The following is a 12,812-nucleotide window of genomic DNA, read 5'->3' as shown; positions in this document are numbered from 1 at the left end:
AGTTTAAAATTTGCTCAATCACAAAAAAAAAAAAGAAAATTTGATAAACGGAACTTCAACTCTTGGAAAACTCTGCTGAGCTCCATTGGTTTACGCCCGACCGATGAATTTCACTTGGAAGTTAATTCGGTGGGCCAGAACCAAGATGCCTAACTTAATTAATCTACTCATTGAACTAATCCATGTTATAGATCTTGGATTATAAATATGAGAGAGAGGCTTTCCAGCAGTGTCATTGTCCATGAAACTGCCGCTGTCTGTCCTCATCTCACGCCGCATCATATAGAGCATGAACATTACGCGCCGTCCAGAACACGTCACCTAGAAACGGTAGAGGGCGGGGAACAAGGATAGTTTCCTCCATTTCAGAATAAATAAATGGAAAAAATAGATAAAAATTGCAGGAAGAAGCCTCCGCTTACCTATGATTGATTGAATGTAGCGTTTTTTTATCGTCGAAGTCTCTGAATGTAACCTCAAAAACAAACCCAGATAGATTAAGAGAGAGAGAAAGAGACGATTTTTTTTATTATCTTTGACCTCCAAATGCACATGGCTTCCTGGGCCTCTCTTCTCACCACGTTTTTTGTTTTTCCTTTCCTTCACATGCTCTCCTCTCTATCTCTCTCTTCCATTGGTTAAAACTATTGACTCAGTAGACAGCAGTTGAGTTTAGCAGATTCCTCAGATTTACAGTCACACAAGTTTGTGGCTGTCATTCTGTAACCAAACCTTCCTTTTCCTTTCTACACAGATTCTCCTTCTTTCAATCACCAAGGTTAGTTGCTTCTTCTGATTCAATGTCCTGCTTCTGGTTTTGTAATTTCTTTGGATTTTATCACAGTTTTGAATTTCGACTTCTGTCTCTGTTTTATTTGACTTGCTCTGCTTCGTGGATCTAATTTTCAGCTTCATAGTTTGGAATTCTGGAGAATGACACATTTTGATTTTCAGTAAAATTTTCTCATATTCACGTTTAACGAAGCTCTTCTTTTGCTCAACTATTAATGCTATATCAGGTATCCGTTTGAATTCAATGATGGGATTTGAATCTAACATCCTCCTTTGGCAGTTCTGTTTTGGAAGTTGAAATGACGGAATTCTGTGATTGAATTAAATTTTCTATTTGGTTTTCTTTGGACTCTTTATATTGCCTTTTGATTCTTCTATGAGCTATTCAGTCAGCATCCTAGTTTTTAAAATTCCTTTTTTTTTTCTTCCCTTCACTAGTTTACAAGATTAGTCACTTTCATAACTTAATTACTTTTTTCAATTTTTAATTTTATGTTCATCGCACAGTAGTCACCTTTGATTAATCCTGTAGTATTTGACAGGATTTTTCTTCGTCTTGGTATTAACTTTGTCATTGTTTATCTTCAAGATTTGGTTGGATGATAATTTTATTCTTTGTGATGTTCAGGATGTGATTTTTTTTTCTGCAATTTAGTTTGCTTTGCAGGTCCAAGTACGTATCGAGTTTTTCCTTGAAAAAGAAAGTGGAGCTTAGTGTATGGTTGATTATCTACCTTTGTTGTCTTCCAGTATGATCTAAGTGAAAGGTTTAGTTTGTTGCACTGAAATTGGCTGAGATGCATAGACTGCTGCATGCCCCGTGGTTCTCGTAAATGTTATAGATGGACAACGTGGATGTAAGCGATTCAAACTTCAGCAAAATGGAGGGTAATCAAATTGATCAAATTGAAGACATGGATATCGAAGTAGTCTCAATGTGGCCTGAAGATATTGATAGTGAAAAGCCGTATAATATAGAAAAGCCAAGAGGGGATCAAGATATGTTGGAGGAAGTTACTATAGTTGAGGAGCCAACTATAGTTGATTTCCACCGTCTTATAGAGCTAACCAATTACACTGACAGAGGCTCTTCTCAGCTAGCGTACCTTGTAAAACATTGGGAATATCAGCAGGCAACTGCTGTACGACTTCTCAGAGAAGAGCTTGACATTCTCAGCCAGCAAAGGCAGGAAGTTGAGCTAAAAAAATTAGAGATAATAGAAAATTTTCGGTTTGAGGAAGAAGGATATGGTGGTGATAAACGTCCAGTGTCGATATTGGATGAAGCTATTGATATATATCAAGATCTTCCTAGAAGAAAAAAAGATGTCATTGTTCAAAACAAGAAAGTAGAAGTAGAAGCAGAATATGACACTGTCGCTTACTGGAAGCAGCGAGCCTTGCATTTAGAGAAATTGTTGGAGGCTAGCATCCAGAGGGAGCAAGCGCTCATTGAGAAGTTACAGGAAAGTGTAAAAAATTTGGAAAGGCAGTCCTCACCAGTAGAAGAATTATCCCAGATTCTGAAAAGAGCAGACAATTTCTTACATTTTATACTTCAAAATGCTCCTGTTGTCATGGGTCATCAGGTAATCATGAATCAAGTGCCTTTCAAAGATTTTTCATAGGAACCTTTGCTTCTAGCACTGGAGCCTTTTCCACTTAGTCATATAATGACTGCCTGAATTTGAAGACTTGTAGCTGTTTTACTGCAGTGGTATAACAGTGTTTTCTACTTGCAACTGAATTTAGTAAGCTGATTGGTTGATGAACAATGCATGCTTTCTACTCTTTTACTATTATTCTTTTCTCATTAGATAGAAAGGCTTATTCGCTAACAACATATTTTTGTTCAGGATAAAGAGCTAAGGTATCGTTTTATCTACAATCATTTTCCACGTTTGCAAGAGGAGGTAATAAATTGAAACTGATACATGTTCTTCTTGATGTGGGACGTTTCTTCTTGAAGTTCATCCTGTTGTTTCCACAGAATTGTTTGCTTTAGTGAAGCTAGAATGCTGATATTTTTCTCCAATTTTGTCGTTTCAGGACATTTTGGGAAAAACAGATATGGAAATTTTTACAGGAGCAGGAGTTAAAGAATCACAAGATTTCAAGAGAGAAGTTCTTGAAAAAGGATTATCAGCAAAGAGGGAAATTACATTTGAGACGGAATTATTTGGCACAAAGATATTTTTGATTTACGTAGAACCTGTATTTAGCAAGTCGGGGGAGACAATTGGGATAAATTACATGGGAATGGATGTAACCGACCAGGTAAAATTGATTCCTTTTGATTCTCTATCAGCATCTTTCTTTATACTAAAAAAAGTAATGGGGATTTATAATTTTACTTGTACAACAGGTGCGGAAAAGAGAGAAAATGGCAAAGCTTAGAGAAGAGATAGCAGTGCAGAAAGCCAAAGAAACAGAACTGAATAAAACAATCCATATAACAGGTTCATTTATTTGGTGAATTTTTTTTTAGTAGCTTATTGTATATAGGACAGACTTTCCGATAGGAGTTCCACTGATCTTGCTTTGTCACTCTTTTTTTGCAGAGGAGACGATGCGTGCAAAACAAATGCTAGCAACTATGTCTCATGAGATAAGATCTCCTCTTTCTGGGGTAGTTAGCATGGCTGAGATTCTTTCCACCACACATCTTGACCGTGAGCAAAGACAACTACTGAATGTCATGATATCTTCAGGGGATCTGGTCCTTCAACTTATAAATGATATACTTGACCTTTCCAAGGTTGAGTCTGGTGTAATGAAATTGGAAGCCACGAAGTTCCGACCAAGAGAGGTAGTAAAGCATGTACTCCAAACAGCTGCTGCATCGTTGCAAAAAATTCTGACATTGGAAGGACACATAGCAGATGATGTTCCTATTGTGGTGAGAGAATCTTAAAACAAACAGAGCACTGTTTTCTGCACTTATCCAGTTATTTGTTTAGTTTTTTGAGTTTCTTTTTAATGATCATGCATGGATTCAGGTCATTGGAGATGTTCTAAGAATTCGACAAATTCTTACCAATTTGATCAGGTATAGAATCACAGCATTCAAATTTTCTTTTGAACATTATTATATGTATACTGTTTGCAATATTTGTCTGCTAGAGCAGGGTGAAATTGTTGTGATTTTGATCCTTTATTGTTACTTCTGTTTTTCACAGCAACGCAATCAAATTTACCCACGAAGGGAAGGTAGGGATAAACCTTTACGTGGTATCGGATCCATGCTTTGGAAAAGCAGAAGGAAACCATCAGAAGTCATCCAGTGGTCATTTAACCACAAATGCATCAAAAGAGGAGAAATGCACATTGGCGTCTCAAACTAATAATGATCGAAATGGTTCCCACACTCCTCATCAAAATCATTCACTTGATGGTGAACCTGTAACTCCTGGTAGAAATGGGAACACCATGGATGGAGATAAACTGGAGGAACCTCAATCACAAGAAACCGTTGTGTGGTTACGCTGTGATGTTTATGACTCTGGAATTGGAATTCCAGGTGCATTTCTATCAGACTTGACTCCATCTTTAAGCAATGAACTGAAACAAACAATAAATGGAATTTTTGTATTAATTTAATGATCTAGCTATCAGATATATTTGCAAGTTGATCATTATGATAGAAGTACTAACTACTTTTTCTTGGTATTATGTAACAGAAAATGCTTTACCTACTCTATTTAAAAAATACATGCAAGTCAGTGCAGATCATGCTCGAAAATATGGTGGGACGGGCTTGGGACTTGCAATATGCAAACAACTGGTGAAGTTTCTTACCATCAAACGTTCTTCTTGCATATACACTTGTCTACAAAATTACAGTAGTTTATCTGAATACTGATTTTTTTTACATAACATATTGAAGAGCATTTTTATGCATATGGTTAGGTTGAGCTGATGGGTGGACGTCTCACTGTGTCTAGCCGAGTGAACTGTGGGTCTACTTTCACATTTGTTTTACCATACAAGGTATCACCAATGTGCGATGATTCTTCTGATGATGCTGATGAGCTGTCAGATATGACTGATCATGATGCTGCAACAGAAGATGAAACTGCTGGCTACTTTCTGTTCCAACCACGTACTTTGGGCTCTCTATTCTCTAATGGATCCACCAGGACTCAAAAATTATTACCAAACAATATTGGTTTTGCTAATTCTCATAAACTGAATGGATTCCCAGACAGTTGTTACTCATTACTCCCTCATAATGATAGAACAAAAGAGACAGCATCTGTTGAGGATGCTTGTTCTACTGCTGAAGTTGCTGACACATTATCTGAACCTGCAAGTTCTTTTACTCACAGCTTGGAACCTGCTAATGGGAATGTAGCTTGTAGAAGCAAGCAGTGTCAAGAAGACACAAATAGGAAACTGCAAAACACAGAATGTAGTAGAGAAGTGGATTCAAGGCCAAAAACAAGTGAATCCCAAGTATCAAGTCAGGCACAGGAGAAATCTGAAGTAAGTTCCCAGTGCACTTCTGGCAGCAATCCTCAAGTGGCTACAACAAAATTACAGCCTAAGATCCTTCTCGTAGAAGACAACAAGATTAATGTAATGGTGGCTCTATCAATGATGAAGCAATTAGGCCTTTCCATAGATGTTGTTAACAATGGAGTTGAAGCCGTGCAAGCAGTTCAGGGCAATTGTTATGATCTTGTTTTGATGGTAAGTTCTAGGCTTCTGAAATTTATTTTGTTGGAAATTCTTTCTGCTACTTTTTCACATTTGAGGACGTATGCACATCAACAAACAGCAACTATCTTTGGTTTTCTATCAAGTGAGGGAAAAAGTTAAGAAAAAACTAGGATGACTTTAGTTATAAGGTGTTAATTTGATTTGAGCACTTACCTGAAAGTTTTAATTACAGTCTTATCATACTACATTTGCAGGATGTGTGCATGCCAGTCATGGATGGCCTTCAAGCAACCAAACTGATTCGTTCTTTTGAAGAAACTGGAAGTTGGGATGCGGCAGTTAAAGCTGGGATTGAATTGCGTGCACCTTCATCAAATTGTTCTATGCCTTCTAGAAAGCGGACCCCTATAATTGCGGTATGTTATTCTACTCCTTATAACCATTGAAATTTTTTCTGCACTGCTTCTTCTAGTTCACAAATTATTTCATTCACTGTTAGTTTTTCTAACACATGCTTATAATTGAAAAAACATACATAGAACTAGCTGAATTACCCTGAACAACAGATATGCTTTTTAATTAGTCCCTATATTTTTTTAAGTACACTAAGAAATTTAGTTGGCTAAATGCAGATGACTGCAAATACATTGTCAGAGAGTGCAGATGAATGTTATGCGAACGGTATGGACTCGTTTATTTCAAAGCCTGTCACTTTCCAAAAACTAAAAGAGTGTTTTGAACAATATTTTCCTTGATACCTTCTGTAAATTTATGCTTGTGTATATGAATGACAGAGTGCTAGGAAATTTTTGTAATCTCAGTATCAAGTTCTTTGCAGCAATTAGCATCTCAGTAGAAAATCAAGTTGTACAAATCTCTCTTTACCATTTTTTCCAACAACTTTTAACCATTCCGCCCTTTCAAAGACCTGGTAAAGAATTAAAACTTGAAAGCAAAGTCAGAGATGTCTCCCACATGGTAATGCAGGACTAAAAGGTAATTGGATCCCTTTGACAACAAATTCAAAGATGTGACTGGAATCCATTCTAATGAAAATATAATTACCTTCCAAACAAGTACATTCCAGTGCAGATTGAACATTAGACCTGCTGGTGCTAAATAGATTTCTGGATGTGCTATGTTGATATCACTAAATATAAATATATGGATGGTGTTTTAAATATGTATAAATACAGGGATGGTTTTCTAAATATGTTAGGCATAAAAAAGTTATAATTTAGTGAAAAACTCTGTGGTTCCCTAGACTTCGTCATCTTGTAAAATCATGTAAAATTTCATTATCTTACAAGATTTCTCCAAGTTACAACTTAAAACCATGATCTTTTTTGCTGAGAAGCAAGTTGATTGTATTTAACTCTTTCTTTTTTTCTAACTTTAAGCCAGTATATTTTGTAGCTAAAGCAAATGTAAAACTTCTTAGCATGTAATGCAAATGGAAAGAACAAAAACTTTAGCGCTAGTGTAATGACATGTAGTCTAGATTACGGATCATAAGTTCAGTACTAAAACTATGGCTGATGGGTTTACAATAAAAATCAATTGTCACGAGTTCTTTCAATGGCTACTGGCGTTTCTTGATTCGTTTTGGCTACTTCAATGCTTATAACTACCTCCTGAGGTGCTTGCTCACTTGAACTTGGATCACCATATTCTGCTGAAGAGGTTCTCTGCTCTATAGGGAAATCTGAGTGGACTGACTGGATGGATGGACTTGGAGCACCCATACTAGGTGGAAGTGTAAGTTGAATCTCACTCACTTCACTCTTTCGGAAAGTGTGTGATTTCAAGTCCTTTTGGTCGAAGATTCTAAACAAATAAAGAATTCTGCTCCATATTGAAGCTATTGAATCGGAGGGTATCAGAGCTTGCCTGTGTTCATAGACAAACATGGCTGTGAATATAGCGAGAGCTGAAACAGAAGCTACTCCGGCTATTAGAAATAAGCCACAGAAACTCTGGAGACTCAGGCTATTTGAAGAAACAGACGTGCTTGTCTCTGGGCAAATGCCTTGTTTGCCAAACCATTTTTGCTCAATTCTCTTCATTTTATCTCCTTCTGTTACGTTCAAGATTGCCCTTGACACGTCAGGCACTAGGGGAGATCCTCTAGGGAAGGCCTGAAACCCAGGGAAAAAAAAATGTGTAAGTGCACAAGCAGAAAATAGATGAGAGAGACAGAGAAGAAGAGGGTCAGGGAACTTACAAATCCGAATCCACCCGTCTTAAATGTGGGTTCAACAGTGGTATATTTGGAGCAATACTTTGTCAGAAACAGCTTTATATAGGGTACTTCGTCAAAGGCAGCTGCAATGCCACCATTTCCACTTCCTTTGTTGAAAAGTTCGTCGAGCTCTTCAGTAGAATTGTACACCTTGATCTTCGATTCATCAAACCCCAACTGTTTCAAGATTCCCAAAACAAAAGAACCCTCCTGGTAGCCCACATAGAGTCCAGTTTTAATAAGCTGATTGACATCAGTTACAGTGGGCATCAGCTGCTGGACAGTGAGAAGACTAGTTAAACTGGCGGTGTAGCTCTGTGTGAGAATCAATACAACGAAACACCATATGATTACTACTGTTCTTGCCAGGTTGCTAACCACTCTTTCCCCTGTAAGTATGAGTTGAAAAATATGACGAGAAAGGGTATCAGCGCTCGAAGTTGAAGCATTACTTGTTAATTAGTTCCATAAATTCAAAAGGGAAGAGAATTTTACGATGGGCAAAAACCATGGTTGAGAAGGAAAACCAGAAGCTAGTGCCGACTTGATGTGAAGGAGGTCCTCTGAAGTCTTCATTTATTCTATGTTCAAGAACCCAAACCACAAATCCAATGAAAACAAAGAAACAGAAGCTTGTCACCCAAAGATCCCATGTCAGAGGCTTCAAGAAAACCCATGCATTTTTACTGTTTTTGTCTCTGGTGGGCACAATCATTGATACCCCTGATTCCGTGTAAGGCAATGTGAAGTCTGCATACAATGACCTGTTGGCGATTATAGTTGTATCTCCCACCACAGCATCAAAATTCTGTGTTATCCAGAAAAAATACCCATTAAACAGGAAATTGACGAGATCTGTATCAAGGTTAATCTAACCATAGAAGAAACATTAGAATTTAGAAGATTTCCTTACCCCTAAGTACAATTGATAGACCATATCGTTGTAAGTTCCTGCCCTCTCACCATCAGGCTTGGCGAAGGGGATGTAGTCATAAGTCACAGCATAAGGTAGTGCATTTACTACAGCATCAAATATATCTATGCAGTATCCTGTGACTTTTGTGGTGTTGGTGCTAGAATCTCTTGCTACCTTCACAAATTCATTGAAACCATCCTCCATTTGCACTAAAACTCGCAGTTTCTTCCCATTTGTTGGAATCTCCCAACCCTTGGGAACAGAAGTTGAATCTCCTGGCCAGATTACAGATGCTAGATTGGACTTGGAAGTAGAGTACAAATTTGTGTTCGTTAAAGAGTTCAATTTTTTAACAAGTCCTTTTCTAGGTGTCCAAAATCCAAGCTCTCTTGCTCCTTCACCAATCACATTAACTATCTGGAAAGCCGAAGCTGGGAGCTGCCCGTTAACAAAATGGAAATCTCCTGTAAGTCCTCTGAAACGAGTGTTTGATAATGCTTCAAGAAGACTTTGACCATTTCGAGAGAACCCAAGAGTTGAGAGATCAGTTGAATTGTTGGAAACATTTGCCTTTTGAAAGCCAAAATTTGCAATGCCAGCTTTCTCAGTTGCCATGGCCAATGCAGTGGCAGCGTCATAAGCCCACAGTCCATAAATATTGATTTCACCATCAACTTGCTGAAATTTTCTTTTCCATCGAGCCCTGAAATCTTCCAGCGCTTGAGTTTTTGGAACATAAGGTCTAATACCCAATACTCCTTGCATTGAATCAGTGACTTGTGGATATATAGAAGAAATCATCCCATCAGAAATTATCCAAACGTAGCCTTCACTCAACATTCCAACTTCGCTTGCTTTGATGAAAAATCGAGAGCCTAGAGAAGGTGTCATGTGGACAATAAAAACTCTAGTTTGCATGGTCATTAACTTGTAAAGCTCTTCCGAGATTTCATCATCGGTGGCCGCTGGAGAAATGGCACTCCGGTAGGGGACCCGGGTATCAATTGCTTGCAAAGCGTCAGTTAAATAAGGTATAATTCCCTTCCCATACTCGTTATCTACAAATACAGGCACTGCTTCTCTCCACCCAAAGGCTTGAACTATTGCACTAATGGCATTCACTTGAGTAGAGTCATTTTGTGTAGCTCTGAAAAAGTATGGACTTCTGATGGAAGTAAGAGAAGGACTTGATGCGGAATACGATATGATGGGTACCTGAGTTTTTTCTCCAAGATCAATAACAAAACTAGCCTGCATAGATGTATTTGGCCCCAGGATTGCTTGCACTTGCACATTTTTTATCAAGTCCAGAGCTGAGATTTATTTGGCAAGGGAAGCAAAGTGGTCAGCAATTGGTTTAAGGAGGGAGAAAAAAAAAAGAGTCATTACTGATTAAATGCATGTTGGTCTTCCGTAAGAAAGTGGAACCTTCAGACTACTAAGGTTGTACAAATTCATCATTCTATGTTATTTGAGTGAAATGTTAATTTCTTAGTGCTTTTAACTGCTTAAATAAAATGAGATAATTAAAATAGTGACTAAATTTAATTATCTAATCAATAAGCGGTTAAATTTTATGGCTATTTTAAAAAAATAAGCATTTAAATCAATGATATTAAAACCAACACTGCGTAATGAAGCAAGCAATCCGTTCATTACTAGTCAACACCGCGGCTTAGGTGACAACTTAAATTAAGGGTTTTTAAGAGATGCAGATGACATATATTTCTGAAAACCTCTCTATCAAAACACCCAAACCACGTATGTATCTATGGAGTTTCCACATCATTTGCTCCTAAACAATGACCCTTTTGCTATCATCCAATTAACAACTCATTTTTATACATTATCTCTCTTTTTTTAACAATATTTTTTACAAAAAAAAAACATTTTAAAAAATTACTATTCTGCTTCTGCCTATCAGTAAATTTAATTTCGGGTATATATGATTAAGACAATACTATACTAAAACCTCCCAGTTTTAGTTTCAAAAAAAAAAAAAATCTCCCACTTTCATGTGCTGTGCACGTCCTTGTCTGAATAATTAAACGCAGGTTTGTTAGAATTGAGAGTTTTCAGAATAATTTAAATATAGCTATAGTTAATTCTAGAGAATATTAGTGGTGTCTTATCAAGCCACACTTTTGTTGACAAGTGTAATCTAGAATTTTCTGAAACTCTTGTATCTCTGTAAATATATATATGTAAAGCAAAAGATGTTCTATGATATGTAAGTGTGCTTTAAAATACAAGAGAAAAGGGGTTTCTTCCTGCAACTGCTGTGAGTCTATTTTCTTTCATGTCTATGTTGTCTTCCTTTCTACTTCTTTAATGTCAGTTTATATTTGATTTGTTTAGCTCCAACAAGGTTCATATTTAATCAAGTCTAATTTGAACCCATTGAACATTTCTTCACAATGAATATGCTAATTCCTTGACAAATAAAGAGTAGAGAGAGATGAAAACGCACCTGCAGCAGCTGCACCAACAACATCCCTCATGGAGTCCCTGGTGTGGAGGACCAATCTTGTCTGATAGTTAGAGTTGGCGGCGTAAAAATCTGAGAGGGCCATGTTGATGCAACTCAACCACTTGTTGGCTTCAGGATTCTCCAGGTCAAGAACCACTCCTACATTCACCGAGATTGTGGTGTTTTGACTTTGCGCCATCATCATCATCATGTTCATCTCTGTCAACCAAAGAAACCAAACCAGAGACAACGATAGAGCTGCAGGTTTTGAAGGGCTCCTCCTCATCTTAGGATGCTTACACTGATTGAAATGAAATGAAGTGGTTGGTGTGTTTCCTTTGAACACAACTTGTTAGATTTATAACAAGGAATATATATAAGATGGATGCACAAGGATGTGGAGATATAAAGGCTCCACAATGAAAATAAAGATTAAAAAAAAAAAAAGTGTCCTGAATAGTAGGAGTGCGTGCAGTGAAGGTTGAGTTTTGTAGTCAAAGATGTAACTTTGTCTTGTAGCAGAATCGTTTACTTCTTAATTTTCTAACAAGAAATGGTTTATCTTGACCAAATCAAACTTTGCAACTTACTTTTAATTCTATTCAGTCTTGTCCCCATAGTCTCAAGTCATTGCCAAACCATTTTTCTATATTCCAGATATTAATTTATAATAAATTTGAATTTTTATGTAAAACGAACTGTTTATAGTGGCAATAAATAAAGCCTACAATCTATCTTATGGCTTAGACCATTTTAATTTCCAGGAAGCATCGTTGATGTATGAGAAAAGAAGGATTCATAAAATCTCAACTAGCTTATATTACGTACAGGCTTTACCTTGCATCCTTAAAGTCAGACATGAGACTTTTTCACTATTTGATTATTACTTAACAAGATTATAACTTCTTTAATATGTAAATAATGTTAGTTTTAATAATAATATAGATACTACTCTGCTTAAATATATATGAGGCGTTGAATAGTTGAATTTTGAGAAGAGAATTTGTTAGATTTATTTAGCAATCTAATTATTTAATAAAATGAAGTTGCATTTGTTTGCGATTGTACGTGACATCCAAGCAAGATTTTGAGTCCAAAAACAAGAATACCTATATCTAAAAAATTATCAAATTGGCTTTTGAGTTGAAGCCACGCAAGCCATTTTGACAAATGAGCTATACTTCAACCCTATCAACCACAAATTAGAGGAAACCATGCATGGTAACGGTCACCATCGTGATTAATGAAATATAGTAAGATGGAGAAATTTCCTAGTAATTATATATGTCCTGGAAATTTTAATAATGAATTAATTTCTATCAATGCTACACAGAATCATTAAGATGATGAAAAGAAAGTTGCCCACTTAGTTTCAAGTTGGAACTCCCCCAGCTCAAAATTCCACAAACATAATCCTTGATTTTTGGGTGGTTGCTTTATTAATTAAACTAAAGGAAAACTATATATTCTGAGATATATAATTTTGGAGGGATTTGTGTGGGCAAGCGGCAAGCTCATTCGGAGTTGGATCAGCATGTGTCCGCTGCAGGAATCTCCTTTTCTAGCAGAGAAATTTTGAGGGGACTGAATACATTGCTGGACTTGGAGAGCCCATACATGGCTGCTAGAAGAAACAGACATGATGGGTTCAACTTTAATTTTTCAAGTTCCAATTAAAGGAAATCAAGTCACTATCTATTTGATTGAAATGTAGAAAGATAGAGCAATTT

At 36.8% G+C, this 12,812-nt stretch overlaps 2 protein-coding genes and 1 long non-coding RNA gene across 3 annotated transcripts; 2 read left to right on the top strand and 1 right to left on the bottom strand.

Annotated features, from left to right (window-relative positions):
- Positions 1–233: 233 nt before the first annotated feature.
- Positions 234–6,328, top strand: LOC110603135 (histidine kinase 5). The gene is made up of 12 exons (XM_021740825.2): positions 234–778; positions 1,448–2,381; positions 2,649–2,705; positions 2,842–3,069; positions 3,158–3,251; positions 3,354–3,691; positions 3,792–3,841; positions 3,972–4,312; positions 4,473–4,576; positions 4,702–5,484; positions 5,709–5,870; positions 6,087–6,328. The coding sequence occupies exons 2-12, from the start codon at positions 1,635–1,637 to the stop codon at positions 6,207–6,209; spliced, it is 3,027 nt and encodes a 1,008-aa protein (XP_021596517.1). The 5' UTR covers positions 234–778; positions 1,448–1,634; the 3' UTR covers positions 6,210–6,328.
- Positions 6,329–6,910: 582 nt separating this feature from the next.
- LOC110603352 (glutamate receptor 2.7) lies at positions 6,911–11,522 on the bottom strand. Its single transcript, XM_021741054.2, has 5 exons — positions 11,083–11,522; positions 8,610–9,925; positions 8,192–8,504; positions 7,679–8,085; positions 6,911–7,592 (listed from the first exon to the last, which is right to left on the bottom strand). Exons 1-5 carry the CDS (start codon positions 11,366–11,368, stop codon positions 7,011–7,013), a joined length of 2,904 nt encoding a protein of 967 aa, XP_021596746.1. The 5' UTR covers positions 11,369–11,522; the 3' UTR covers positions 6,911–7,010.
- Positions 10,847–11,683, top strand: LOC122722122. The gene is made up of 2 exons (XR_006349014.1): positions 10,847–10,893; positions 11,060–11,683. It is a non-coding gene; the product is annotated as an uncharacterized LOC122722122 (long non-coding RNA).
- The last annotated feature ends 1,129 nt before the right edge of the window (positions 11,684–12,812 follow it).

This window comes from Manihot esculenta, chromosome 16 (assembly GCF_001659605.2).
Source record: "Manihot esculenta cultivar AM560-2 chromosome 16, M.esculenta_v8, whole genome shotgun sequence".
Taxonomy (NCBI): Eukaryota; Viridiplantae; Streptophyta; class Magnoliopsida; order Malpighiales; family Euphorbiaceae; genus Manihot; species Manihot esculenta.
The sequence above is the reverse complement of the archived record's forward strand: the minus strand, read 5'-3'. Positions and strand labels throughout refer to the sequence as shown.